This window comes from Corvus hawaiiensis, chromosome 25, assembly GCF_020740725.1.
Source record: "Corvus hawaiiensis isolate bCorHaw1 chromosome 25, bCorHaw1.pri.cur, whole genome shotgun sequence".
NCBI lineage: Eukaryota > Metazoa > Chordata > Aves > Passeriformes > Corvidae > Corvus > Corvus hawaiiensis.
In genome coordinates this window covers 5,653,910-5,681,895 of record NC_063237.1, presented here as the reverse complement: position 1 = coordinate 5,681,895, position 27,986 = coordinate 5,653,910, and the positions used below count along the sequence as shown (strand labels likewise).

Genomic DNA, 27,986 nt, shown 5'->3' with positions numbered 1-27,986 from the left:
TGAGCAGTTTGCAATTCAAATACAATTGATCTCAGTATCACAAACCCATGCCCTCTTCACCAGAGATCATGCAACAGAGAAACTATGTCCAGGGAGGAAGAAAATCTTTGTTTCTTTTCCAAAAGGGATGTATTTTCCCCATTAATTAACTTGTTCACTGATGAACTTTCCTCCTGCTGTCTGTAAGCAGAAAGTCACACAAATTGTCCAGAACAGGAGGCAGCTTGTGTTGTGCCAATGTGGCACAAAACCACACAAGAGCCTTGATATAAAACCCAGTATTAACCAGTTGGATTTCCATAGTAAAATAAAATTACAAGGCCAATGTTGTGTCAACAGAAGACGATACAAACCATCTCAGCATCCACCAGGAAAGGAGTAAAACACAGTATAATGCGTGCAGAAATATACAGAGAGCACTTGCACTAGTATAAAAATATCCACAGTCCTCAGACAGATGTGAATCGGTACAAAATAATTCCAGGAACATGTTTACAAAAGGACGTGTTAATATAAAACAGTAAAACCAGGTTGCCCCTCTGCCAGCCTCATGCACAGCACACACAGACAGTCCATGGAAGGGCCGCAGGAGCTGGGAAGGAGCAGAGCCCTGATGTGCCGTTTGACCTCCCGAGCCCGCAGGCGATGCAGAGAAACAAAACCACAAAACCGAAGGGAAAAATCCACCCTTGGGGATTTTAGGGCTCGTTCTTTCCCCAGCAGTTCCTTCCTGATCCTTCAGGACTCGGCAGAGCAAGGAACTGGTGTGGGTAAGTGCTTGGTGGCTCTGCCAGTGCAGGGACAGCAGCAGAGGGATGCCTGTGCACAGGAGGTGACAGCAGGAGGACAGAGGCTCAGCACAGACAGGGGGTGTAGAGACCTCAGGAAGCAGCTGATTCCAGCTCCCCCACCCGTGAAATCCTTCAGCAAACAAACAAGCACCAGGATCCCACAGTCCCCATGGCTGCAGAGCAAACCCAGAGGGCCTCGGAAATGGGAACAGCTTTGGAGAGCAAGTGGGGAAAGCAGGGCTGGGAAATGGGAGCCTGAGTTTGGGAGAAAGGGAGCTTGGCCAGGTTGGTGAGCTTTGCTTCAGACCATGCATAAACCCTCCCCAGGACAGGTCCTGTCAGTCTGGAATGTCCACAGAGTCACTCTGCTCCTGCAGGACAAAGCTGGTCCAACCTTCTGCTCTCACAATCCAGCAGCTTCTTCTCCATGAAGGCAAAGCTTCACATTTTCGCCATCAGTGCAGATTTCTGTGACACCAGCACAGGAGACGCCGAGCTGAGCCCGCAGCACACAGTGCAGAGATGGAGGAGCAGGAGAAGGGAGCAAAGCATCCCTAAGGCCTCCAGGGTTTCGCTGACAAGGCCAAGCTGGGCGTTTCTGTCCCACAGACCCGTCCCCGCAGCCTCAGGACAGCAGCTGCCCTCAGGCACGGGCAGTCAGGTGCCAGCTGTCCATGCACGCAGCCTGCACCACCCGTGGTTTGCACAGAGGCTCTTTTTTGGCAGCTTGAATTGGCCTCCTCCCAGCACGAGGGCTCCTTGGTCACTCTCCGAGCTCTGCAGACAGTCACAGGTTTCCATAGAAACAGGACTTGAAAGCTCCATTAATTCTCCCCGTGGTCTTCTTCCACCCAGGCCACGATTTTCCCCTCCCAGCCAGGAATGATGTCATCATCATGGAATACCTACAAAATAAAATAAAGGATTTCAGTCATGTCTGGGGTCTGACACCACAGCTCTGCAGTGTGAGGGGCATCGGGGGCATTAAATCAAATCCCAGCTCAGATTTCTCTAAACAATCCAGGGAACACTGACATGGGAATGATGGCTGAGGTTTGAGTCACATTTTCAGGTTTTAGGTAAAAAACAGACCAGGCCTCTTCAACCAGTGAATATCAAGGTTATTATTGGCTTTTATTTTTGACAGAAAAGGTAAACTAAAGACAGGAAACATGCCTTTTCTGAGCCAGACCACAGCCTCCAGCTGCTGCTGCTGCCTGTTCCCAGAGAGGGTGACCCTTTGCCCTTGTCTTAATCAATTTGTGAAGCAAGAACTGTCCCAATAACCTGTAATGAATCCAATCCACACCCACACCAGCCTGAGCATGAACAGGGCTGCACTGCAGCGCACAAAGGGAATGATGCCACACACACAGCTCTCTGAAAAAAACTTCAGAGGAAAGTAAGAGATTGTGTTTTTAATACATGCTCTCCCATTGCAACAAGTTTTGTAAAGCCACTGGAAGGGCCAGAAGTGCAGCCTGGATTTTTGCTGTGTCCCCTGAGCTGTGTCACAGACTGGCTTTGCCCAAGGGGCTCTGCAACTCCCAGGCAGTCACAACCACATCCACGGAATTGCTTTAGCTGAGGATGGAAACATCCCATTTTAGCACAAGAGGAGCTTAATCTACATCTGAGAAAGCAGACAGTTTTTTTGGGGGGGAACATCCAGTATTTCATTAGTTAAAAGTGAGGTGACCACGGTCCCCAGGGCTGTGTGGTGACACTGATCCCAAAGCTCAATCCCACATTTACCTCCTCCTTCACTGTGCCAAACTCTGGATCCAGGGCTTTGAAGTGATACCGGTGGGATCCTTCCCGGTCAATGGCTGCCTTGAAGTCCTTCAGAGTCACTTCCCCTAACCTGCAAGGGAAATAAATACAAAAACAAAAGACAAAAACAAAGCTCAGCGACTCCTGCAGATCATTTTCCCCAGCCAATGGCATGAAATCCAGTCAAGGCACAGCAAACCTGTGCTGGCTGGGAGCATTCCCAGAAAATCAGAGTGCTGGTTTTAGGGGCACAGGAGGGCCAGGAAGGCCCAGCCTCACCTCTTTGGTATGCTGACCATGAAGGGCGTGAGGGAGCGGTCGGTGAAGTACAACACTTTGGTGCAGGCACTGGTGCTCATCACGGGCGTGCTCTGAGAGTGAGGCAGCTCTGCAAAGCAGCAACTCGCTGATTATCACCCCTTATCATCATTAGCCCTCCCTATCTCCCGTTCCAGCTGGCCAGGATGGATGGTGGAGTGTGGATTTTAATTTGCCCATTTGTATTTCTCTCCCTGACTCCTGCGTTGTCTCCTGCTCCCCCCAAGAGCTGAAACAGAGGAACTGAACTCCACAGTTTTAAGACTCCTTTTATGCAGAAAATACTCTGGACGCTTGGAAATGTGATATTCAAAAAGACTTCTCTGTTCTGTGGATAGGAAAGGCAGTAAACACTGAGCAGGGAACACTTCTTTGTCCCCACCAGATGGTGCAAAGCAGCAGGAAAGCTGGGATGACATCCCTTTCCCAGGGATTGCCATGGCTATTTGTGCTGCAGCACTGCCCAAGTGGCCCAGACTCCCACTGAGATGATGCTCTACAAAGAAACAGCCATAAATACGTGTCCCCTTCCCTTTGCAGGGAACTCTGATCCAGGCAGGATCCTGTGCAGGTGAAGCTGGAGGGGGCAGATTCCCAAGGGGATTCTACACCCAGGAACCTGAGCAGTGAATCTAGCAGTGGAAGGGCAGGATCCGCAAGGCACTTACTGGATTTGGGAGGCCAGGAGTCTCTGCACTCGTTGGTTGCTCTGCTTGCTGGTGACTTCCCCCGGACCTGGAGTGCAAAGCCAAAAAAACAAGGACAAAGTGTCACTTCCCAGTCAGAGCCCTCTGGGTGGTGCGTGAGGGGCAGAATGAAGAGCTCTGGGAAGCCTTTACCCTCCTCTCCTGCCTCTTCTGCGTCTCCATGCGGTGCAGGCGCTCCATGAGGCTGGAGATGCCCTGCTCCAGGCTGTCGATGGTGTGGTGCTGGGGGTCGTGGCCACTGAAGCTGTTCCTGAGGCTGCGGAGGGCGTCCCGGACCAGCTGCAAGTCGTTGGTCTGCCCAAAACACCACAAGTGAGACCAGCCCCAGGCTGCTGCCTCCTCATCTTTCTTTCCCCAGCAAGGGGAAACCTCTCTTAACAAAATGAAAGAGTTCCAGGATATCTGGCTGGGAATGCGCCCCTCAGGTGCACTTACCCCTCGGTGGGCTGTGGGGGCAGCTCCTTTTCCTGCTGGCTGGAGAAAGCCATTGCTCTGGGCACTGTGACTGCTGTAAGCCATCACCTGGCATGGGGAAAATGTGGGTGTCAGGACCTCCCCAAAAATCCCCATTTATGGACTTCAAAATGAGAGAGAATGAGAGCTTTCCACATCAGTGATAAAACTCCCATCTTCTTCCAGATAAAGGCACTCCCTAAAGTGTGCAGGGAGTTCCTGGTCACAGCACAGACCTGATTCCTCACATAAAGGTGGAAAAAAAAGAGGCAGAGCCTGGCAGGGCCTTGCTGCTACATCAGAGGGCTCTGCAAGCTCTGGTGAGTACAGTGTCCGGTGGCACTGGGCAGGGACAGGTTTTGGGGCTGGCCTTTCCCCCAAGACTCAATACCAGGGTCAGCAGGAAAAGGAGGAGGAAAACTGAGCTGTGGTCCAACCATTCCCAGGGTCAGAGCTGAAGCTGGAAGCTGAAAAACCCTCTGGCTTTCCTTAACTGTTTCATCCCTGAGGATTCTGAGCTGGAGTGCTCAGTGCTGGGATTTTTGGCAAGATGGGTATTCTGTGGGGTCTGCCTGCCTTGGTCAGGGCTCTGGCAGTGAGAAGGCAGAGCAAGACCTCTCTGGGATGAAGGGGAGGGTTTCTGGAGACAGGTGGCTCCAGAGTGCTGGACAAACCTCACCCCATGTGTGGCCCAAGGCTCCCGTACCTCCTCAGCTTCTCTCTTCATGCAGTGAGCCAGCAGGGCCTCCTTGTGCTCCAGCTCCCGCTCCAGATCCACCTGTGGAGGTGCAGCAGAGGAGTCACCACCAACTGGGCCACCCAGGCCAGCTCCCAGTGCAGCCCAGCTCTCCCTACCTGCTGGTAGCTGGCCTCAGAAAGCTGCCTGAGCATTTCATCCAGCTTGGTCTGGTGCTGCTGCAAGTGCCGATCCTTCTGGCACAGCTCCTTCTGCAACACAGGGATCCAGGGAATCAGCAGGGCAGGGAGGGAGGCTTGGTCATCTTCCCATGGCAGGGAAAACTGTGTTATCTGCCAGGATCAGGTGACCTGCACAGGGTGTGCTCTGCCAGATGTTAAGAGCTGAGTGTCAGAGCTTTTTTCTGACAAGATCAATCAGGTTTTTATTGCCCAGAGTCCCCTTGGCCAAAGACCCGCTGCTGAGGCCACACAGCTGTCCCAGAGAACACAGATTCCCGAGGGATCAGAGGACAGCCAGATCACCCAACCTCATCTGCACAAGTGCTGGACACTCAGCAGCCACCACCAAAAACCACAGCAATAAAAGATCTGTCAGAAGCTGTGGGGGGAATGCAAAGAACATCTGGTCCCTTCACCTCATCACAAACACCCCTGGCTCCTGCAACGCATTCCCAGGGGTGTCCAAGTGCAGGGGAGAGACAACAATCCCATTCCCAGAACTGAAGAACTACCCGAACCCCCAGGGAAGAGGTTCCATTACTTTGTATTCTGCCAGCAGCCGGTTTCTCTCTTCAACCTTCCTCTGGAGGTCAACCTGCAGGAATAACACCCACGTGTGAGGCAGATATTCCCAGACAGTGAAAACCTCTGCCCTTTGTGCTGAATGGTGACCAAAAACCTGCAGAGGTCCAGGGAGCTGATGTTTAGGGTGGCAACCTTTGGACAGAGACCTGCACAAGGCAGTGCCACCTGCTGACCCAGGGAGTGAGGAGGGACAAATGCAACAGCACTGAAAACATCAGGGAAAGCCCCTCCCTGTCCCAGCTGAAGGTCCTGGAGGACAGGAAGCGGCAGTGAAGGTCAGGAATCTCCACCCTCACAGCTGGCCAGCAGACTGTGAGCAGCCTGTGCTGTGCAGAGACCTTTGACTGCTTGTTCACTATCCCACGACCCTGAAATCTCTGCTGCAACCACCCTCAGGGCCACCAACCCCCAGCCAAAACACCCCCAGCAGCAGTGACTCACGTTCTGGTTGCGCAGCTCCTCCTTGTCCATGTTGGCTCTCAGCAGCTCCTGCTTGAGCTGCAGGACTGAAGCGTCCTGCTGGATCAGCCTCTGCTGCAGAGCATCCTGGGGAGAGGTGATCTCTGCAGGGAGGTGCAGGGAGGGCAGAGACCCTTCCCGAGGGGTCAGTGACCCCAGGCAGTGGCCAGAACACACTGTGGCCACTCGGGGCTGAGGTGCTGCCAGGGGCCCCAGAGGGCTCTCAGCCCTCCTGCCTCTCTCTTACCCAAAACTGATTTCCCTGCCAACATTTTGGCCATCAGGACAAAGGGATTTCTCTGCTTCAGCTTAAATTTCCTCTCCAGAAGTGACAGGCATTGGCTCTCATGGATAGGAACGGCTCTGGAGGGAGTTCAGGGCCCTGCAGCTCCTGATCAGCCACGCACCCAGAGGGCACGGAGAGGCCAACGTCAGCCCAGGACACCTTAAGCCCTGAGCGTGACCCAGTTGTGCAGTGAAATCCTCTCTGGAGAGGCCAAAGTCAGCACTAATTCTGCACCTTTCACTCACCCAGAGCTCCACCTTGGACAGCTACTGCTGTTTGCTCCCTTCTGACAGGCAGCTCTAAAATTACCTCTGTCAGGAGATCAGCAGTGTTCACCACTCCAGGGGCACAAACTGAGCCCTTTCTGGGCAGGACGGGGTACCCCAGGCTCTTTTTCCTGTGCTGGCAGGAATGAGTTCACTGGGCCAGTGCTACTGGGTGTGTACTCCAAGAGAGAGGAGGAAATAAAAGAGCCAGGAGAACCAAACAATTTATGTCTCATTTTGTTTAGGAGAAAACAGGGGAAAAAACCAAAAGAGGGGATATTTGACCACAGTCCTACAGACAGAGCAGAAACCAGGAAATCCAGCTCCTTGTACCTGCCTGAAAATTCAGAAATAAACCACAGGCTCCCCCACCTCCAAGCCCCCAATACTCCTCCTTCCACCATCTGAGATTCCTCAAAGGTAGATGGTTGCTGCTGGCCCTACTCACCCAAAGCATTACTATTTATTTTTGATGAAATGCCCCTTTCCTCACCTTTATTCCCTGGAGGTTTCGAGCTTCTTGTTTGTATTTCAGCAGCTCCTTCTGCAAATGCAACACAATTACATTAAATGGCACCTTGTCACCCCTTCAAAACCAACCAGAGCCAGTGTTTTCTGCTGCAGGAGGAAGCACATCCCACCTTTTCCCACAGATCCAAGAGCCAGTCAGGCCCTGAGCAATTTTAATGAGTTACAAACGTGACAAAGAGCTGAGCAGGTCTCATTAAAGTCCTGAGGAAAAACATGATTGCCCAGTCCCCCAAATCTGTCCTTCAGGTCAACATCAAACACTTCTGCCAGCATCAGAACTGGTCCCAAACCTCCAGAGTTGGAGCCCAAACAGAATACTCCCCATTTCATCCATCATATTGTCCACCCTGCCCCATCCCCACTCCATTTCCCCCCAAAAAAACAAGTAAAACAATCTGCAAAACCTCTCTCTCCCCTCCATCTGTCACCCTCTAACCTTCAGATCTTGATTTTCTTCCACACTTTGGTCCAGACGGCTTCGGATGATGATCTGAATGCAAAGTATCAGCGTTGTTATTGTGCAGCAGGGGCAGGGCAGTGCAAAAGGCAGCTGGAGCAGGGAAATTTGGGGACAGGGATGTGCTCACCAGCTGCTCCTCAGGGCAGGCTCCGCGCTCAGAAAGTTCAAAGGACCCTTCCTGCTCATCCTCAGGTAAAGACCCATTGAGCAACAAAGCCTGGGGAGAAAAAGGGGGAAAAAAATCTCCTTTTCAGAGATTTCAAAGAGAAAGAGGTGAGCTGCAGCTCTGGCCAGCAGTCACTCCTATCAACCGTCCCCAACCAGCTTCATTTCCCATTTCTGCCAATTTATTCCCTCAAAAATGAGTAGGTTGTTTTCAGGAATGAACAAGAAGATTTGTCCCCTGGAAAGCTCTCCCAGGGGTCTGTCAGCCCATGCTCTTCCCCACAGGAAGAACCAAACAAGGACAGCTCAGACTTCCAGCGAGTGAAGTCTCAGCTTTAGCACCCTATAGGGGGTGTGTGCATCAGATCCCCTACATTTCAACCAAACTCTGACACACTGGAGGCTCTCAAGTACTGAGTAAGAGGAGGAAAATCGATGAATCAAATCCAGTTTCCTGGCTGGCCACATCAGCTGCCTCTCCTCGCTCCCAGGGGATGAGAAGGCAGCAGTGCCAGTCCCTCCTCTCCATGCTCCCAGTGGGCACAAAATGCGGCCAGATTTTACCAGTGAACCAAGGAATTTTTAAATTTTTTTTTGGTGACTCTTTTGTGTCCCGTCCATTGTCCCCGGGGAAAGTGCCCGCCCAGCTGCCTGTGCTCCTCACACAATCTCTGCTTTGTTTACTGCCACATAAATATTTACAATTCAAAGCCACCCTGGGTTCCCAGCACAAACAGAAAGGGATGTTCCTGAGAGAGTTCAGTGCCTTCACCATATGGATCAGGGGCTCTGCTCCCCAGGCAGAGCCAAACACACACTGGGCTGAGGGGCAGGGAGGGGAAGCGAGGGAAAGGTCCCACAAATAACTAATTGTGGGGAGAATGTGCCAAAAATGAAGGTTCAGCCGAGCTCATGGAACAGCTGATGCAGGGCTGGGTGACCCTGGAAGGGAACACTCTCTGAGAAGAAAAATCTCTCACCTGCAAACCCGAAATCATCTTTTTCGCCTCCTCCATTTCCTTTTCCAGGTGGTCCTGCTGTTCCAAAAGCTGCTCCTCCCATGAGTTCTCCAAGTAGGAGCCAGAGTTCCCTGCCTGCCACTCGGGCTGGAAGTGAGAATCAGCCTCTTCTGCAAGAGAGAACAGCTGGGTGTGCTCAGGGCAGCCCAGAAAGGACATGCACCACTCACCAGTGCCAAGGAAGCAGCTACAGGTGTGACAGCTCATCTGACCCCAAGGATTTATGCCTCATTCTTGAGCTTTCCTACACACACTTTATCCCAGGGAATTTTGCACCTGACTCAGGGAGATTTCCAAGCACAGCACTGGGGACAGTGTGTGCCACAGAGCACCTGTGGGGTTTGCAGAGCATCCCCCAGTGCCAGACAGTGCCCCAAGGACACCCTGGAGGCAGCATTAAACAATTCCAGTCCCTGGGGAGCTTTTCAGCAAGTTTATCACACAAAGAAGTCCCAATGTTTTACCTGTTTTAGTCTCTGTTTCTTCACTTTGGAGGATCACAAGCCTCTCCTTCTCCTCCGAGGGAGCTACAGTGGAGTCACTCTTTGCACTGTGGACAGGGCTGGGTGATGTCAGGCTGCAGAGCAAGGCAGGAACAGTTCTTTTAGATGAAGATGATGTTGCTCAGCACTAATTTTCAACAAGCATTTCTCCATATTCACTTTTTATCTAAGAATTATCTGAATCCCAGAGAAACCTTCGACAACCCAACCTGGGCATGTAATTTTTTCAATACAAACTCTCACACAGGGGTAGGACCACACTCAGGGCTAATTTACTGCCAGCCTTATGCTGCACAAAAAGCCACCCTGGTTTCATCTCTTGCTCCAGAGCTTTCAGATGAATCATTTCAACTTTAAATCCCAGTATTTTTGAGAGTCAGATTCCACTCACTCGTGTTCTTCAATTAAAACTTCTCGGAAGTGCCCACATATTTTCACAGGAGCCATCTCAGCTGACTGGGAGGTTCAAGCAATCCTTCTCTCAGAAATTCTTCCTGAGTGCATCTCCCAGACAACATCAAAAGGTGGCTGAAGCTCACTGACCCATTCAATGTACCCCGAAAGTCGCAGGAATTAATCCTTGCAAGTGTGAGCAGGAGTTAATTTTTCATTCTCCCCCAACACAGAAACAAAGGACAGGGAACAAAAAGAAAAACAGTGTGGAAATAATATAATAGGTTTAGAAAAATAAGAGGCTTCAGCAGCTCCCTCCCTGCATCTTCCCAGCACTGCTGCTCTGTCCCCCACAGCTCCCACAGAATGGGAAAAGCCCTGCAATAGAGATGGAAATGACTTGCTGCTCCTGCCTGCCCCACTCCCACGGCCAGGGCAAGCCTCTCCTCATTTAAATCACAGACCTGAGTCCAGTTTTTGTGGTCCAGACTTCCCCCATGTTAGAGGGAAAGAAGAGCCATTGTCCAATAGAAATCTCCAACAGGGACAGAACCTGTCCTTCCAGGTGTGTGCATGATTCTTAAAGGGGTCCAGGCCACCTGGCTTTGCTCCAGGATTTACCTCCAGGAATTCCAAATCCATCACAGCAGTCCCTCATTAGGCATATTTTTAATATAAAATCTGTAACCAGCCCCCTGCTCCTGCTCGTTGCTGAATGGGGGCACGGCATAAAATTATGGGATCTTTTTTTTTTAATGCTGTTTATTATTTGATTTGGCAGTTCTGCTGGGATTGCATTATGCAACAAGAGCCAGAGGAAAGGCTGAAACTTTCACACAACACAGATGCCAGCAGGATGCCCAGCTGGTCTAACATGGCCAGCAGCTCCGGGAGGGATTTCACTTCCTTCTAGGAACAGACCTCAGAATTCCCTCCCTCCTGTTCTCAGCTGATTCTCTGAAAATGCCCTCACCCTGAGGCACTGCTGGCTCCCATCCATGCAAATCTGTCCCAGAAAAACACCACCAGCCACGGATGAGAGAGAAGGTGGTGAAACAGGGGAACCAAAAAGGACGAGCAGGATGAAAAACAAGGGTATGAGCCTGGAAATAACATTCTAAATCCGCTTCTCCCAGCACTGGATCCACAGCCCAAAGCCAACATAAGGGACCACAGGTGGGGATAAGTCCCCACAGCACAGACAGCTTTACATTTCCTTAGGCATTTCCACATCCCCAGACCCCTTCCAGGCAGTTTTCCTATTTCTGAAGGCCACTGGGTTCACCCAGCATCCATAAACACCTCCCAAACATTCCAAACAGTGGCAGAGCCAGAGGCAGCTGAAGCAGCAGCACAGGTCAGGCTGCTTTATGCATCATCCAATGAATGCTGGAAACACTTCCCCAGGTTCTGTATCAGTGCAACCCATCAGAGTATGAAATACCCGCTGATGCAATTCCTTTACAAGTGCATAACAATTCCCTCTTAAAGCATGCAGAAACGAGGGCTGGGAAATGAAAGCTTTCCAAGAGAGATGTATGATGCAAACTGCTCCACTTTATTCCTTTCACCACTTGGTTCCTTAACCCACATCCTGCCTCCCCCGAAGCCCAGATCTGCCAGCACAGCCAAGGCTTCAGGGCAATGAACCTCAGCGCTGCCTGAACCCCCCTGATTTTAATGAACACCCCATCCCTGCTGTTCCCAAGGACAATGGCAACAATCGCTCACCATTTGACCTGCTTCCCTCCCATGATCCCACTTTAACCTCTCGCCTCACAGAATCCGCAGGATCCCGGCTCCGGTCATGCCTCGTTCCCTTCACGTGCCCAGGGCTCAGTGCAGAGGTCGCCAGCTCCTGTCAAACTCCTGGAGGAAGCTCTGCGAGCCAGACTGCTGAGCGGGTTCCCAGCAGAAACAACACGCACACGGAATAACCAACTCAGGGTCTTCGCCGGCTGAGAGGCAAAGCCGCAGCCCCCACCAGCGGGTTCGATTCTGGAGTCAGGGAATTCTGCAGCCTGCCTTCGGCTCCTGCTGGTTTTCCTCGCGGGTTATTTGTCTCCTGCTGCTGCATTTTGGTCAGCTGCACAGCTGCTTGTTGTCATCACAAGGCTCCCGGCTTGCTGGGGCTGTTTCTCATCCCATCCTGCCCTCCTTGTGCTGCCGAGCATCCGAGCAGCCGCTGGGGGAAGGAGCTGCTGCCACCGCGGGTCCCTGCGCTTCCCGAGGGATGCGGGCTCTTCCCAGGCAGCTCTCCCAGCCCCAGGCACGGCTCCCTCTCCCTCCTGCTGTCACACGGGCTGTGCAGGCACAGCCTTTCTCCGAGATGCCTGGCTCAGGGGTGGGGGAGGGAGTGCTGCTGGAAGGGGAGGGGAAAGGGAGAGGGATGGGTGAGGGGCTCGGCAGCCTGGGAATCATTTCGGCAGCCTGCGCTTATTGGAGCTGCCGTCCCTGGGAATTCTGTGAGCGAGGCTGGGAGAGCTCTGAGCAGGGAAGGAGCTGCTGCAGGGCCGGGGATGCTGCCCTGGGACTCCACAGCAGCAGGATCGGATGGAGGGGGCGGCTGCACTCAATAACCATGACTCTCATTAATAAAAAAAGCATCTCGTTTCTCCCAGCTGGTTCTAACTGAGCTAAGCACATTTCTCCCTGCAAGGAAAGGGAAAGCATCTCATTTTCACCATGCAGAACTGTGTCAGCAGAGACACCCCCAGCAGCTGGAGGGGCAGAATGCCCCCAATTTTTGATCACTTATGTAAAGATTCTCGCTGTGTTCTGCCCTATCAGCAATAATATCAACACTGCACTGTGGTCAGAGAATTCATGGCATTATGGGCAAAAATAAAATAAAAATGCAGGATGCGCAGAGAAATTTTTGTTTACCACGAAAATCCTACCAAAATATGAGCAAACAGCAGCCACCTGACAATCTCCAATAGGACTGAAGAATACATAAAATATTCCAGCTCCCTTAAACTGGAGGATGAGAGCAGGGAGCAGCATGTGGCACTCCTGAGCTCACGGTTCAGGAGCCAATGCCAAGGTCCTGTGACACTATCCATGAAATCCGGCTGCCGAGAGCAGGATTTTTACATCCCCCCTGGCAGGCCAGCCTCAAAAGCACGCTGCTGACATCATGTGGAGGCACTGCTCCAGCTCTGGCTCACTGGGAGCCCCACACTCCTCCAAATGTCTATTTATAAACACGCTCTCAATGACACACAGCAGATTTGGGGGATAAACACGAACCCTTGTGTTTTTCTCCTCTGTTGGGCAAAATATCCTTAATTTTCAGGTACACAGAGAATTATTGGTGCTGTGGAGCATAAAAATCGGCCTGAGAAACACTGGGGAAACGTCCTGCCTGCTGAGAGGCTGTCAGTGGCAATCTGTCCTTGGCAAATGAGCTCATCACCCCCACACAAACTGGAGGGAGGCACTCGGGGAACAGCCCAGGCAGGGGAAGGACACGGCAAAGCAGAGTTGGGGCTCTCAGTGCGAACAGGAGACCCTGAACCCACGAGCTGCAGCTCCCCACGTGCAGCTCTGCCCTCGGATCTCCAGATGAGATTAACTGGAGCGCAGCACCATTTCCAGAGGGAGCTCCAGTGTGTTCAGTAACACAGTTCTGGCTCTTCCAAGTAGTTTCTGGTTCTCTGGGGGAAAAGGGAGCGGCTTCCCTTTACTACGAAGCTCTCCGTGCCGGATCAGCTCCCTCACTAGAGTAGTTTTTCTTCAAAAGCCCTTTTTTGCTGCACTTTCTCTCCTATATCCATGAAAACAACAACAGAAAACTGCTTCACGTTGATTCCCGAGGCTTCACCCTCCAGATCAACCCTTTTCCATCAGAAATGAGCAGATTTTGGTGAGGAGAACGGGCACTTCAGGGAATGTCAGACCAAGGACACATCTTGGCCATAAAATTCCTCACCTGGAAGGGTGGGACTCCAGTGGCACGTTCTGCTGCCCCTCGTACTGCTGCACCAGGGCCCGCACGCTCCAGCAGGGATTCTCAATCTCCTCATCCATGCTGCTGTTCCTGGAGGTGACAATCACAAAATGAGGGGAGCCTCACCTGACTGCAGCAGGAATTCCTCTGTCTCCAAAGAGGAGGGGAGGAAAGCTAAGGAAAGGGAGGTAAGGAGGAGGGGACAGCCAGAAATTGCCAATTTTCCTATCAGGGATCTCCATCTTCTTGGTGCTAAGGGAAAACAGGCAAACAGGCCTTGCTGTTTTAAACTCATCCCTAATTCTGTGACTAGAAAACTCCAAAAGCTCTGGAAATGCAAGGAAACATCGCAAGGACTGGTTTTTTTACTGAAGAACTCCAAGACCTTTGCAAGGGAAACCTTTAACATTTCATTTTTCAACAAAATGTGCCATTTCAGCCTCATTTCCAGACTTTCACAGGAGCTCCCTTGAGCCAATCTCAAATGGGCAAATGACCTTAGCTGTGTAAATGAAACCCTGCACAGCCCCACCACCTGGCTCCCCGTTAAATGTCATTACTATTATTATTATTATTGTCACCCACACAGCACCTTTGGCAAGTGGCAAATGGGATTTTCAGAATTATTCCCGGTGTGTGTGGATCCCCAGCATCCCCAGCACTCAGCAGCTGCCTGGAGCAGTGGGATGAGCAATGGAGGAGCCAGAACGGACTTGTACAACGTCCTCAGCTCTGGAAATAAAGCTCCCAGATCTCTGCCCAGCACCTGGGGGGAAAACCTGACTTTTCTTTCACTTGGCATAAGAACATCTCCAAGGAGACAGCACCAAGGGCAGCGTGGGGAAAAAGAGGCAGCACAGTTCCCCCTGCCTTGGCCAGAACTCCCTGTTCTTTTCCAGGGAGATAAAGAGAGACCCAGCTGCTATTTTGCCGTAAAACCTGAGAATGGCTGCAGAGCCAGGTCAGGGCCCCCTCTGCGAGGGCACTTTTTAGGTGTTTTTGTACAACAGGAGCTTCCTCACGCCAGGATACAATGAAGAAAGATGCATTTCTTTTCATTTGAATTTTCATTTGAATCCAACCCAGCCTCACGTAACCAGGGAAAAGCCCCTCACCTCTGTCTGTGCCTGAACACGTCCCGGCCGGACTGCTGGACATCCTGCCGGACATCGGCCAGGGCGGCCACTGCCCCTTGGGCCACGGCGGCGGCCGAGCGCGGCCGGAGGCTGCCCGGGGGTGCTGCCCAGCTCCTGCCCCCCGAGCCAGGGGTGCCAGCCCTGCCCGAGCCTGGTTTGAAGTGAGCAGCCAAGGCCAGGATCAGCCTCATGGTGGATTTCAAGTTCCCATCGACAATATCTGCAAAACGCAAAGCTCTGGGTCGTTAAGGTGAAGTGCCACTGGAGCTGTGGCTGCGCAGCAAGATGGAGATAATTGAAGCCAGCAGAGCTGTTCCAGCTCAGCTCTGGTGCTGCAGGGCACAGCAAAGTGCCTGCCCTCTCCACAGCTCAGGTTCAGAGCTCTGAGCAGCCCTGAGCCTCCCCTTCATGGCCATTTCCAGCCTTAATTACTGCACACACAGTTACTGAATGCTCTGGCAGAAGCAGAGCAGTTACTGAGGACTGACCACTGACTTTATCAGCCCAGAATTCCCGTTTTTAAAACACAAAAGACAGAACAGCAACGTGCCGTAAACTGTTTGCAGCACCTTGCAAATGTTAATTAATCATTTTTAGTGGTATCACACAAGGCATTTTCCAGCACGCTGGTGTCATGGCAAAGATCAGCCACTCCTTCAGACCAAGATTTCCCAAAACAATTTAGTCAGAGCTACTCAAAGTCCTGACTAAACCACGCCACAGACATGTGACTGTGTGCTGTGTCTCCTCCCTATTTCCAGGCCGTGGCTTCCAGTGAACCACAAATATTTTTTCCGTGTCTCCTTTCACTCTAGCAGGTTTCTGTGTCCTTTTGGTGAAAGACTCCAAGCCTGTATTCCTCATTACACCATTCCCTGAGCTTCTGAGTGCTCAGTAGCAGGAAAAAAAGTCACTTTTTTCTCTGCATTGTCCATCTTTCAACACAAAACCTTCACTAAACAAGAGGGGGAAAAATCCCCAACTCCCCCACAAACTGACACATTAATTTACTCATAAATTACCTGTTTGATATAAAACAAAGCCAGAAACAGGATTTCAACAGCTGAAATCACCCCCAGGGCCACGTACCTTTAGCTGACGTCTGGTGCATGCGGATCTTTCTCGATGCCACGAACTGTAAGACTTTCTCCACATTCTCCCTCATCTCCTGCTGGCTCTTGGGGTTGACCTCGATGCCACTCAGCTTCTCACCAGCTGAAGGGAGGGGAGAAGCTTTAACCGAGGAGAACTGACCCGCTGGGGACTGTCAGAGGGATTGCCGGGGGTGGGGCACTGCTCTGCTCTCATGTCTGGGTGCTACATGCGGCTTCTTGTCCTGCTTGACAGGAACCCAGCACCAGGGATAACTGGGCTGGGGGCTGCATTGGGATTATATTAAGAACTGCGGGGCTGGAGCAGGATTCTGTCAGGATTTGTGACCCTGTGAGGGACCCACGCTGGAGCTGCCTGTTCCCAGAGGACTGAACTCCATGGAAAGGGCCCAGCTGGTGAAGAACCGCAGCCTGTGGGAAAGACCCACTTGGGAGAAGTTTGGAGAACTGTCTGCTGTTCCTGGGACCCCACTGGGGCAGAGGATGAGTGTGAGGAGGAAGGAGCAGCAAGGCCAATGAATTCACTGCACCCCCTGTGCCCTGCCCAGGGAGAAGGGATAACATCAGCAAACAGGTCACTCTTCCCAAAAAACACTCACTGACTCCACGCCAGCCCTGTGGGAGTTCCCACTGCCCCTGCCAGGTTTCAGCCCATCTGCTGTAACTGCCTCTGAACCATAAGTGCTTTAATAGAATTGCATTTATCATCTGCTTTGGGATTGTTTTCCTTTCCAGCTGCCCCTTCCCCATGAGCTCTGCGCCCCCAGGAACATCTGCCTGGCAGATGCCAGAGCTGAGGCAGCCCCTCCACACCACAGCCAGAGCTGCAGGGGGAAAAACAGGGCCAGATGGCACCACTGACCTACAATCTCAATGAGCAGGGCAAGAGTGACCCCATCCCGCAGATCCTGCCTCAGGTCCTGCACTGGCTTCGCTGCTGGCTTCTTCTTCAGCTGGGAGTTCACCCAGGCCACGTAGGCCTGCAGCTGTTGCTGGAAACAGAAAACAAAATGTTTGCACTGCAGGGGCAGTCACAGGGCTCTCGCTTCTCTCTCTGATCTTCACAGATCTCAGTCTTCTGCCCTCGAAAACAAACACCAGAGGCCTCACCCCAAAGCCTGGCTGACATCCCTGCCTGCTGTGGGGCAGCTCAGCCCTTGCCAGCGTGGGAGGAGGGAGCAGGACAGGACTCCTGAGCTGAGCACAGCTGACCAAAGAGCTTTTCATTGCATCTCATCTGTGTTTGAGCCAAACCAAGGCTGTCATCCCCTCACTTTGGGGGCCACAATTTGCTCACTCAGTGTCCCATCCACACTGTTTTCATATCAAGAAAGCAGAAAACCCACAATGCAGAAGCAGGGAACTCTGAGTTATTGCCCATTAAACAATTCCACAACAACCAGGAGAGATTTCCTGAAAGAGCCAAGAGCCTCCCTCTGTAGAACTCCCAGCCTGGCTCATTTGGAACAGTTGTACATCCCCTCCACGTCCTGGGAGCTGCCTCAGCACTTCCAGTGGCCCAGTTTCTATTCCTGCACACAGGGAAGCTGGCTTGGGCCCTGGGAGCAAGGAACAGCACCTGTCCAGCAGCTCAGGAGGGATGCTGTGTGTGGGAAGGACCAGGGAAACTCAAACTCAGGCTCCTGCTCACCCTGAGGACCCATCTGGCACAAATGACCCAAAGGCAAAGAGCAGATCCAAACGACCTTTCCCTTTCCATCCCCCTCTCTGTAACCCTTCCAGGGCTGCTGGAAAGGCTGCAATCCCTTTGGGCAGGGCTGCTGGGGGACATGGAGGGTAAACAAACTGATCCATTTACGGGATTACCTCCCTTTTCACTAAGCTTCCCATTATTGTGCCGATGCAGCAGGTTTTAACCCCCATTCCATATGATCTCAGCAGTGTCAGGCAGAGTTTATGCTTTTACAGCCCATCAAAGTCACAATCTGGTCACAGCCTCACTCTTAATTATCCCGACATAGGAAATCCAACTTTAATCACACATGGCTCGGTCTGCTGGTTCAGAAAGGTGCCTGGACCTGTGTCCAGGCAGCTCTGCTCACTCAGCAGAGGCTGGGGAGCTGGAAGGGGACGGGAGCTGAGGGCCTGCCTGGTGGCTCTGGGAAAAAAGGGAGCAGAAATGGCAAATCTGACCCATCTTTGCTGGAGCAGACCTGGCCTGCCCTGGGGAGGGGCTCTGCAGCTTCTTCTGCTGCAGTAGCAGCAATGTCCAGCCCCAGAAGTCTTTATTTTCTACTTTTCTAATCATTTCAGGAACTGGCACTAATTCCCCAAGGACTTTCCAGCCTGCAGAAAATCTGCAGTTTCTGGAGGAGTGTCTCATTTAAAGGAAAAACCCTTTCACCAGGCAGTTTGTTTTCTGTTCCTTCTCTCAGAACATTCCTTGTGCATTCACAAAAAAGAATTTTTGGCAAGCTTTTAGTCTCTATCTCTTAAAAGCACGAGGAGGTTGACACTGTTATTATTAGTAAAAAAAAAAAGCCATTCCTAAATCCCAGAGCAGTTACATTTTAAACAATGAGCATTAAAAGGAGGCTTCTGAGGCAATGGAATTGGGATGGCACCAGGACAAAGTCATTTCATTCCCATGGCTGCTGTAATTCTGCAGACTTACACTTCATTAACAGACTTGGTTGGTTTTGGGTTTTTCCATTAAACATAAGATTTTCCTGCAGACGTTCAGACAGTTGGACTGAAGAGTATTTCCTAACTTTGTACCCAAAAACCTGGCAGACTGAATGAGTTCAGCAAGAGCCTTGGATTGCTCAAAGCCCAGAAATGCAGGGAGAGAGCTGTCACTGCTGGCAGCTCAGGGGAGCATGTGACTGAACTTGCCAAGGAAATATATCAGAAATAAAAGTTTAGTGACCTAAAAATGGCAAAGCGCTGTGAAACACATGAAGGGACAAAGCCCCTGAGCTGCTCAGCAGAAACCCCAAGGGCAATTTTTGAAGCTGGTGAGTCAAAAACGCTTCACTTCTCCATCAGCTGGGGAATAACAAGGACATTGTGGGCCACACCTTCAGCCCTTCACCTTCAACACAGCCACAAGGCCTCCACCCTCAGATTCACACCTCTAAATCCACAGGTTCAGATCTCTAAAAAAAGTGGGATTTTTTCTTTCACCCCCTCAAGATTCCATTTGTTTCAAGCCCCAAGGCAGCTACCTCACCACAGCCCTAAATATTATCACAGCAACGTGATTTGCTGCTTGGATAGACATCATTCCTGCAATCTATCCTGGAAAATACTCCAGGGATCAACTTCTACCACAGGGAGGACAAGGATTTCCTGGGATGTGTCCTGCCCTGGGAACAGCAGCTCTTCCCACTCCACAAAAATACTCCTGAGCCTGCATTTGCCCACAAAAATGCACCAAACCCACAGCTTCCATCCCCATGGATGCATCACAACACTCAGTCTCACACAGGTCTCAGTTCCTTTTAGCCAACAAGACCCCAAAAACATGGCTGGGAACAAACATGACACATCTCAGGCCTTCCTGCTTCCCCTGCACTTCGGTGTGAGCTCCTGCTCAGCCCAGTCTTAGAATTTCCAGGGCTCACACTGCTCAGCTCCTCACCAACAATTCTTCCAAACCCAGAATTTTTCAGAGGAAAACCAGCCTGGTGTGGGGTTTACTATACAGAACACACATTATTTAGGATTATGGTGGAGCTAAGCTTAATCCTGTTTACATTAACACAGCTTTGTGTTCCAGAAAAAGCCTCTTTTACCTGTACCTCGCCATGGGGAAGAGCAGCAGCTTCACCTGAAGGGAGCTGGAGCCCAGGCTGCTCCAGGCAGATCTTTGTGGGGTGTTTTTATCTTACTCTGGAAGGCTCTGCAGGGCAGGAGAAGATTTTTAAAGCAAGGTGTGATGGACTACAGGACATCCCAACAGAGTTCCATGGGCAAATTACAGGTTGGGACATGTGAGGTTAATTTTCATCTCTCTGAGATTTAAATATTGCACATTTTGGTGTTGAACAAATGGACAAAATCATTTTTTTTTTAGCAAGAAGGGCCTGCCCTCCTCACCCTCATCTTTCAGGAGATCCTGTGACACTCTCTGCTTCTAGAAACAGATCCCTTCTCTACACTGATGTCATGAGTTTGAATCCATCCTCATCACTGGATTTAGAGAATCATCCTCCTGTAATCATGTTTTTGAGGCTCTTTACACCAATTTCCCTTGGTGCACTGTTTTAGATGAGTTGGAATCCATCCTTATTGTTGAATTTAGGGAACCATCCTCCCAGAATGACATTTTTGAGGCTCTTTACGCCAACTTCTCTTTGTTGCACAGTTGTGGCCACTGCCCAAGCCCCAGGTCTGACAAGGTCAGCAAGAAGAGCCCTCGTGCTGTGGGGCAACTCCCAGGATGAAAGGAACTCACTGTTCCTCCCTCCCAGAGCACTGAACCAAAGGTCTGCAGCAGCCTAATTGCATCAGGATGTGGTGGTTGAAGCCCTGTATGATTTTGAAGCTTTCTGACATTACCTTAATTAGATAGGAACTGTAATTTTCCATCCAGCCTTCCTGCAGTTTGCTGATTTATTTTTTGTTGTTGTTCAAGGAGGCCTTTGTAGGAGCAGAAAACACAAACTCCCAAGCAAAGAAAATTACTCTCTCTGCTCTCAAAGCCAGGAAAAGATTTTTTTTGCCTCTCAAAATTGATGCTTGAATGTGATTCAGGTTTTTTTCAATGTACTGAGATGCATCCAACAGTGAAAACCACCCAGATACGACAACAGTGATGCCAGAATGACCAACAGCACCCACAGGAGTTCTCCTTCATAAAACACATAATTTAAAGCAGAAGGTGCTGATTTCCAGAGTGCCCAGCTCTCCAGCAGGACATGGAATTTTTGACGGCAAAGTTTTCCATTTTTTTCTCAGTCCTTTCTTTACCCATTAAGAGGAAGAGCTGAAGTGCAAACAGCAAGGCCCAGTTCCACCCAAACTCCCTAAATTATTTCTACCACTTTGATTTTCACTTCTTGTAAAGCCAAAAAACTGCCGTGGCCATTCCAGAGTCATCCAACCTCCAGTGCAGGATGAAGTAATTCCTACCTGTGCCTAAATACACAGGTATTGTACTCATTTTGTGCTGTGAAAGGGCTTAATAATGCAAATGTAAGATCCTGAACCAGCACCACCACTCACTTTATGCTCACCAGGTATCTGAGGCCTTTTCACACCCAGGGAGAGTTTCTGTGCCAGCTGCAGACAAAAAATAAGGGCAAAAACTGGCAAAAAGCTGAGCTCTGAGTACAAACTGCCGGGACTTCAGAGCACATGATTCACCCTGAGTTATCAAATGGTTCCACTCCACCCAAACGAAGCCTAAGGTCTGTCACAGCACGCTGCACTGAGGCATCCCCTGAGGAAAGAAAAGGAGCTTTGTTCCTTCTTTAGCAGGATCCCCATCCCCAGGCAGGGAGAGGCAGCCCTGTGAGGAGCCTGAGCTCCTCAGGACTGCAAAATCTGCAGGCAGTGGCTTTGCAGAGGGGAAAGGACATCCAGGGAGGCTCCCTGGCCCAGGGTGAAGGGCTTTAAAGGCACATTTAGGACACAGAATTTTGAATTCCCTCTGCCCATGACTTGCTGGGAGTGTGGCAGCCCCTTCACCTCACCTCACTTGCTACCCACAAAGCAGCTGTAAAAAATCTTCATATTCCTGGTAAAATGGTTTGAAACCAGGAAATCTGCAAGTGTTCCTGTGCAAATGCTCTGTAAGGACACCCTGCCAAGGGACAGCCTGGCTTAGCCACCAAGGCAGGGATTGAGTCCTAACTGCTCCACCCTAATCCTATAGAGCAGCAAATACATCCTTCCTCTGCTGAGAAGTCCCACTGCTGGCCAGGCACGAGGGTTTGGGGAAAAATTGGTATGAATTCCTTGCTAGAGCAAGGAATGATCTGCTAGAGCACATCTGGGGGTAAATGCAGGTGTGGGGAGCCCCAGCTGTGTTTTCTGGTCTCTGTGCTGGAGACTTGGGAGGCTTTCAGGGCGGCAGCTGCCCAGTCAGGCCAGACAGCCTGGAAAGGCTCAAAGGGTTCTTCAGATCCAGCCATCTCCCCCTGGCTTTAACAGGGTGGGGAAGGTGTGAAATCCTGCCCGCCTCACCCCAAAACGAAGCTGGGGTGAAGAAACAGCAGCACCTCTAGAGCTCAGTGTGTTCAGGGAAGCTCTGAGGGATTCACCGCTCCAGGGAGCACCGGGGCTGAGGAGGATGAGGGAGCCAGAAGTCAAAACAGTTCTCCATGGTGAATCCTATTAATGTATAAATAGCCCTGGCGGCGCGGAGAGGCACGGCTCCTTCAGCTGAGATCACACAGCACAGACCTTTGTGTCACAGATCAGGACCTTACCCCGAGGGCAGCAGAGCCAGGGCCAGGCCACGCTGCCAGAAAATAACCCCAAACACAGAAACAAACCAAAATCAACCGCAGGACACTGCCCAGGGTGAGGATTCACACCCCACAGGCAGGATGGCACCTCAGCACCTCAACCCCGCCAAAGGATGCGGCAAAGATGGGCGAAGGAGAGGGGTTGTACATGTGGGAAATCCAGGAATTACCCCCTCAGCTGAGAACCGGGGGAAATACTCCATGAAGCCCTCGGTGAGGGACAGAACACAGCCCTGCAGCATTTCCTGCCTGCACAGAGCGGGGCAGGGGCAGCTCTCACCTCGAAAATGTGGGGAGATTTCCCCTCATGGGCAGATAACCCTGCATTTTACTTGGCTGGGAGACCCTGCTTTCCAATCAACCTCAGCTTGGGCCCTTAAAATCTCCCTGTCCTCTCTGGAATGAATTGTTTGTTCAACATAATCTATGGGGGGGTGGGGGAGGGGGGAAGTAGTTATTTTAAATTACTCACTGCACACAAGCAGACACATAATTAAGCTTGCCAGAGGAAATGATCCCCGAGCTCGAAAAAGAGAAGGTGTGCTATTGTTAAAAGGCAGGCTTGGCGCTGCCAGGCCCATTTCTGACACGTTTCTCTGGGCCCCATCTGTTTTAAAGAGCTGACAGAAGTGTCAGCACATAAATAAACTGCGTTTCCCCGATGAGGGAGAACAGGCTGAGGCCACATGGACGGAGTCACTGCAGATGAGACCCCTCTCCGTGGTTCCCTTTCATTATAAACTCCTGCTTTTAGCAGCCACACTTCCCAGGGCACCATCCAGCTGTGGGACTGAATTATTTATCGGCCTGGGAGCAGGAGGAGTCCCCACAAACAGCAGGGAAACACCTTCAAGGCAGGGCAGGCCATTAATGGGAGAAACACGGGAGGTGCCCACGGGGGACTTCGCTGCCTCTCAGCATCAAACAAAACCATCCTGGCTTTAGATGTCTGCAGGTGACAGCGTCCACGAAGGCTTTGACTCGGAAAGGAAAGGGGGAAAAGGGAAATAAAGTGGCCTGGAGTGACAGTTTAGCAATTGAGGGGCCCCCTTCAGCAGGCGGTGATTCCTTACATGAAGCACCAGTCCAGCACTGGGCTGTGGAGCAGGACAGGCAGGAGCTGCAGAAAGGACAATGATGCGCCCTTCTCCGGCACTAATTAGGGGATAATTGGGCTGCTGAGGTGGCCCTTGGTGAGAAGGATGGAGAGGGAGAGGGAAAACAAGGCAAGGGAACAAAAGAAAGTTCCCTGTAGCCTCTTGGCTGCGTTGGGTTTGGTCGCCACCCTCCACTGTCAGGGAGCTCTGCTGGGATCACACCTCGGGACTCTAACACATTAATATTTGTGTAAATAAACACCTAAATAAGTGAAAAAAAATGGAGAGGACGCACAGTTAGTGATCACAACAGCAGGGACGGAATGACAGGGCTCCTCTCTCATTTCCAGTGCCTGGGGTGTGAGGCGCGTCCTTGGCAAGTCACAGGTTCTCCTCTGCAAAACTGATTTTAGTTTTACTTTTGTTGCAAGCTGCAGGGTGTGAGGAGGCAGAGAGATCCCGTGAATCTGTTTTTACGGTGGGAGAGGAAAGTTTTTTCCACAGCTGAGCTGTCTGTGGGTAAAACCAGCCAGCGTGAGGCACTGAATGTCACTGGGGTCTGCTCCCGTTATTAATTATATTATTTATATATAAGTCACTATTCGTGCCTGAGGAGGATGTGCTGCCCTCGAGCACAGGAAGTGTGAGCTCGACCTAAACCCAGACCTTGGCTGGCTAAAAATGAGCCTGACGCTGTGCGGAGGAGGGATGGAGCGATTCCAGCTCAGCTCAGCCATCCGAGGAGACCTGGGGCCGCCGTGGAGCCGGCAGCAGGCTCAGCTTTCACCCCCAGTTTGTTTTCCCGGTGGTGAAGCCCAGCAGGGATGTCCAGTGTCCATTTTCTGTGGATAACGGGGTCGTGGGGGCACAGCAGCCAAGCTCTGCCTGGCTGAGGAATCACCAAGCACTGAACAAAATTAAGTTCTGCACTCTAAGAAAGAATAAAAACCTCCTCAAGAGAAGATCCCTGCGACCAAGTGAGAAATAAAACAGCAGCCACTCTCTGGTTCCAGCAAATCCCCCAGAGTTTTTCTTCCTTTCCAGCTTACAGATGGCACATCGTGCTCCAGCATGGGCATTACTGAGTCCATAAATATCCAACAAAACTGGTTTTTTGTGCCCCCTAAAGAGGGAAGTCCCACTGCACTCCCCACACAGCCACGGGATTCCCATCTCTGGAGTTTCCTGGTGCATCTTCCTATTTTAGGATTCATTACTCTCCTGACAGCAGAATAAGCAAATAAAGAACACTTCGAAAATTACATTTTCCAGACCAAGTTGAATTTCAGTCCCACGAGGATTCAATTTACAGAAAAAGATGAGGGGAAAAAAAAACCCAAACAGCTCTTTGTCAGCCTCTCCTAAAAACTGAGTCCACAAAGCAGATTTACAACCCCCAGACACGCAGACACCGCTCATCCCTCAGGAGAGGAGTCAATTTTACACAACAAACTCTGCCCCACAGCCTCCTGCCGTTTGTATTATTTACTGGGACAGCAGCAAAGCAGCGAGAAGAGCATAAAACCCCCGAGCTGAAAACACCGCCTGTAACACCAGCCACGAACTCCTCACCAAACTCCCTCCGGCTCGCAGCCCCCCTGCTGAGGAGCCACCACCAAACCTCGCTGCTTTCCCCCCCTTCTCTGCCCCACAAAGCACCGAGAACGAAACAATTCTGCACAAACCCGCCTTCCCTCTGGGGCCGGGACTTTACCTCGGTGAAGCCCTCCTGAAGGATATCCAGCAAATTCCCCCTGGCCAGGCAGGCGAGCATGGTCCCGGGCGAGCCGCCGGCGGCGGGCGGGGGGCTCAGGGCGTGCGGGGCAGCGCTGCCGGCGCCTCGAGGCGCCTCTGCCTCCTCTTCCTCCCGAGCACAAAGGCCGGGAGCTCATCGGGAACGGCGCTCATCGTCCCATATGTGCAGCCCGGGCAGAGTTGAGCCGGAGTGGCGGCTCGCTTTGGGCATGCTCGGCGGGAGGAGGGAGCAGCTCGGGCGGAGATGTCACACGGTTGTCACGGCAACGCCGCGGCTTTACGAGATGCAGGCGCGGGGAAAACATCTGAAACCCATTTCCAGCCAGTCCACACGCAGAAACCCGCCCCCCCCCCCCAAACTCGCTGTGTAAATGAGATTTTTCAAACCCGCCATACACAGAGAGCCCTGCTTGGTGTGGGGGTCGGGAGGAGGAGGAGGGCAGGGAGGTGATGCCTTGCACGGGGAGGGAAGCACAGAGAGAAGATCACTCTGCAGCCACAGGAAGCTGCACGCCAGGCCACGACCGCTGGAAGGTTTGCACGTTTGAACATTGCATTTTTCAATTTAAAAAAAAAAAAAACAACCGAGAGAAAACGTCCCAACAATTAAATCCAACCCCCAGCTCGTTTTGTACATCAATAAGTACACCCATCACAGAAATAAGTATCGAGTATCTCCAGGCAGCCTCTCGAAGTTGGTGTCACCTTACAGGAAGCGCCCAGGGGGAAAGAAAAAAAGGAAAATGAAACCAGAATGAGTGAAAACCCCTCCAGTCAGGGGCTCTGCCTGGCAGGCACAGAGCAGCACTGCCAGCACTGATCCCGGTGCCTTCAGGTTCCAAAATATCTTGCCAAGCGTTTCTAAGTGTGAGAAACATTTAAAAACAAACTTTTTTTTCCTGCCTAAGTGTTGAAGCATCCTGAGGAAAAATCAAGGCATAATTTCACTGTTTTAACCTAGCCCAGCTGAAATATAGAAAGAGAAGCAACAGGTCATTTCCCTCTGTAACCAACCCAAAAGGAGGCAGTTCCCTCACCTCCAGTTTTAAATTACTCCTGTTTGTTCTCCCTGCTTTTCATAATTCCGTGGGAGTTGAGATTTTTATGTTTTCATCGATTCTAATACCACATCTGTTAAGCAAAACAACAGATTACAGCAAGGCTTTGCACAAAGCCTTGTAAGCTGGAGATGCTGGGGGGTTGGAGCCTTGATCCCGTTTACTTTTGAGCTTCAAAATGCCATTAAAAAAATATTTAACCCCATTTTTAAGATGCAATTGAGTAGCTTATGCCTGTGCAATTCCAGTAAAATTTTGTGGAAAAGCTAAGTGGTTTCCCCATGAGACAGAAAGTGACCTAATTTTAAAGGAAAAACCAACAAAGCACAGAGCTCTCACTGTGGACTTTAAAATGCTCTTCTTGACCAATTGTTTATTACATATATTTATATTGATTACATTATATATATTTATCACCTGGTTTTTACATAGTAAACACACATTCACAGAGGATTTGTAACATAACATGGAAGGATGCTGAGATTTTTGGGTCAACCAAGAGGAGCTGGGACTGAAATCCGGCATCCAGGGGCTCCCTTTCATCCCATCTCCCTCTTGCAGAGCCCCCCACCCACCCCAACACCAGCACAGCAAAGGCAAAAAGTTCAAAATGTTCTCCTTTTCCCTGCCAGGCTCGGGTACAGGCCTGCTCAGAGATTTTCCCATCAAAGATTTCCTTCTGCAGGGGGTTTCTTATCTCTGCCTGAATGCCAGGGAATAGAGACCAGGCTGGATGTGCTGAGCCATTCTTCTGTGCATTGTGGGGACACAAATGGGTCTGGGGTGGGTGTGTGGGCTGAAAATAACTTTTCAAAATTAAATTCTACTTCTCCCTTTGTGTTTCACTCTGAAATTTCCAGCTGCTCGTGGCAGGAATTGTGTTTTTCTGTCACTTTTACACAACAGGTGCCTTTCCATGTCACTTTTGCCAGAAGCCTCTCACTAACAGGAGTGCTGCTTCAGAATTCCCCCTGAACTTTCCCAAAGGAATCATCTCCCCAGTGGTTCCAAACCCATCGGGGCAATGATACCCAAAAATGCCCCCAGCAGCTGCTCCTGGGGTGAGTGGCCCGAGCCCAGCCCACAGGGTGGTGACACTTCGGCTGGTGGCATTGCCATCTCCTGGCCACTTCCAGCATGACCCAACCCTTGTCCTTGCACAGTAAAAGTGTGGCTGGGGATATAAAAACAAGCGAGGCTGGATCAGGAATTCACCTGTGGGGTTTGTGGGGCCGTAACTGCAGCAATAACCCACAGAGCTGCTTAAAGCCACTCCTGCAGTGTGTCACCGACCCCAAAGTCCTCATGAAGCACCCAAAAGAGACAGAAAGGACACAAAAAAGGCTGCTGGGAACTCACAGAGGCCGCAGGAGGCTGTGGGGGGTGACAGGGCACCGTGTCCATCAGAGTCCCCATGCTGGATGTCACAGCTCAGTGCCAAGGGAAGGTCCCAGCACTCCTGAAACCTGAGGGGAAAAGCAAATCCACCAGGGACCTGAGCCCTCAGAGGGGCTGCGTGGCCCCAGGTGCCTCTGGAAATGGGGTGGGATGGGGTCTGGAGCACGGGGATGCCCAGGAGCAGGGCTGGGATGGGCTGTGGGGCTGGAACGTGGAGAACAAGCACAGGAACAGGAGCAGGGCAGTGCTGGGGGGTGAGGAGAGGCTGGGGATGGGGTGGCACGGGGAGAAATGGGGACCCCAGAGAGAGGGGAGGGGTGGGGAAGGGTGGGATGGGGTGGGATGGGAAGGGTGAAGTGGGATGCCGTGGGTACCGGGACCCGCACCCCCGGCCCTACCTGCTCCCGCTGCGCG

At 51.3% G+C, this 27,986-nt stretch overlaps 1 protein-coding gene across 3 annotated transcripts; it reads right to left on the bottom strand.

Annotated features, from left to right (window-relative positions):
- Positions 1-3: 3 nt before the first annotated feature.
- On the bottom strand, positions 4-27,803 carry DIXDC1 (DIX domain containing 1). Of its 3 annotated transcripts, none has more exons than XM_048328650.1 (20): positions 27,534-27,803; positions 16,690-16,819; positions 15,805-15,930; positions 14,695-14,935; positions 13,562-13,669; positions 9,196-9,308; positions 8,693-8,841; positions 7,675-7,764; positions 7,524-7,577; positions 7,050-7,100; positions 5,987-6,091; positions 5,502-5,555; positions 4,898-4,990; positions 4,749-4,820; positions 4,025-4,111; positions 3,722-3,883; positions 3,551-3,617; positions 2,844-2,952; positions 2,547-2,655; positions 4-1,696 (listed from the first exon to the last, which is right to left on the bottom strand). In XM_048328650.1, exons 1-20 carry the CDS (start codon positions 27,588-27,590, stop codon positions 1,616-1,618), a joined length of 2,058 nt encoding a protein of 685 aa, XP_048184607.1. In that variant the 5' UTR covers positions 27,591-27,803; the 3' UTR covers positions 4-1,615. The 3 variants fall into 3 exon arrangements, with proteins under 3 accessions (XP_048184607.1, XP_048184606.1, XP_048184608.1); XM_048328649.1 differs by lacking the exon at positions 27,534-27,803 and adding an exon at positions 25,076-25,319; XM_048328651.1 differs by lacking the exons at positions 13,562-13,669; positions 14,695-14,935; positions 15,805-15,930; positions 16,690-16,819; positions 27,534-27,803 and adding an exon at positions 11,359-13,549.
- Positions 27,804-27,986: the final 183 nt, after the last annotated feature.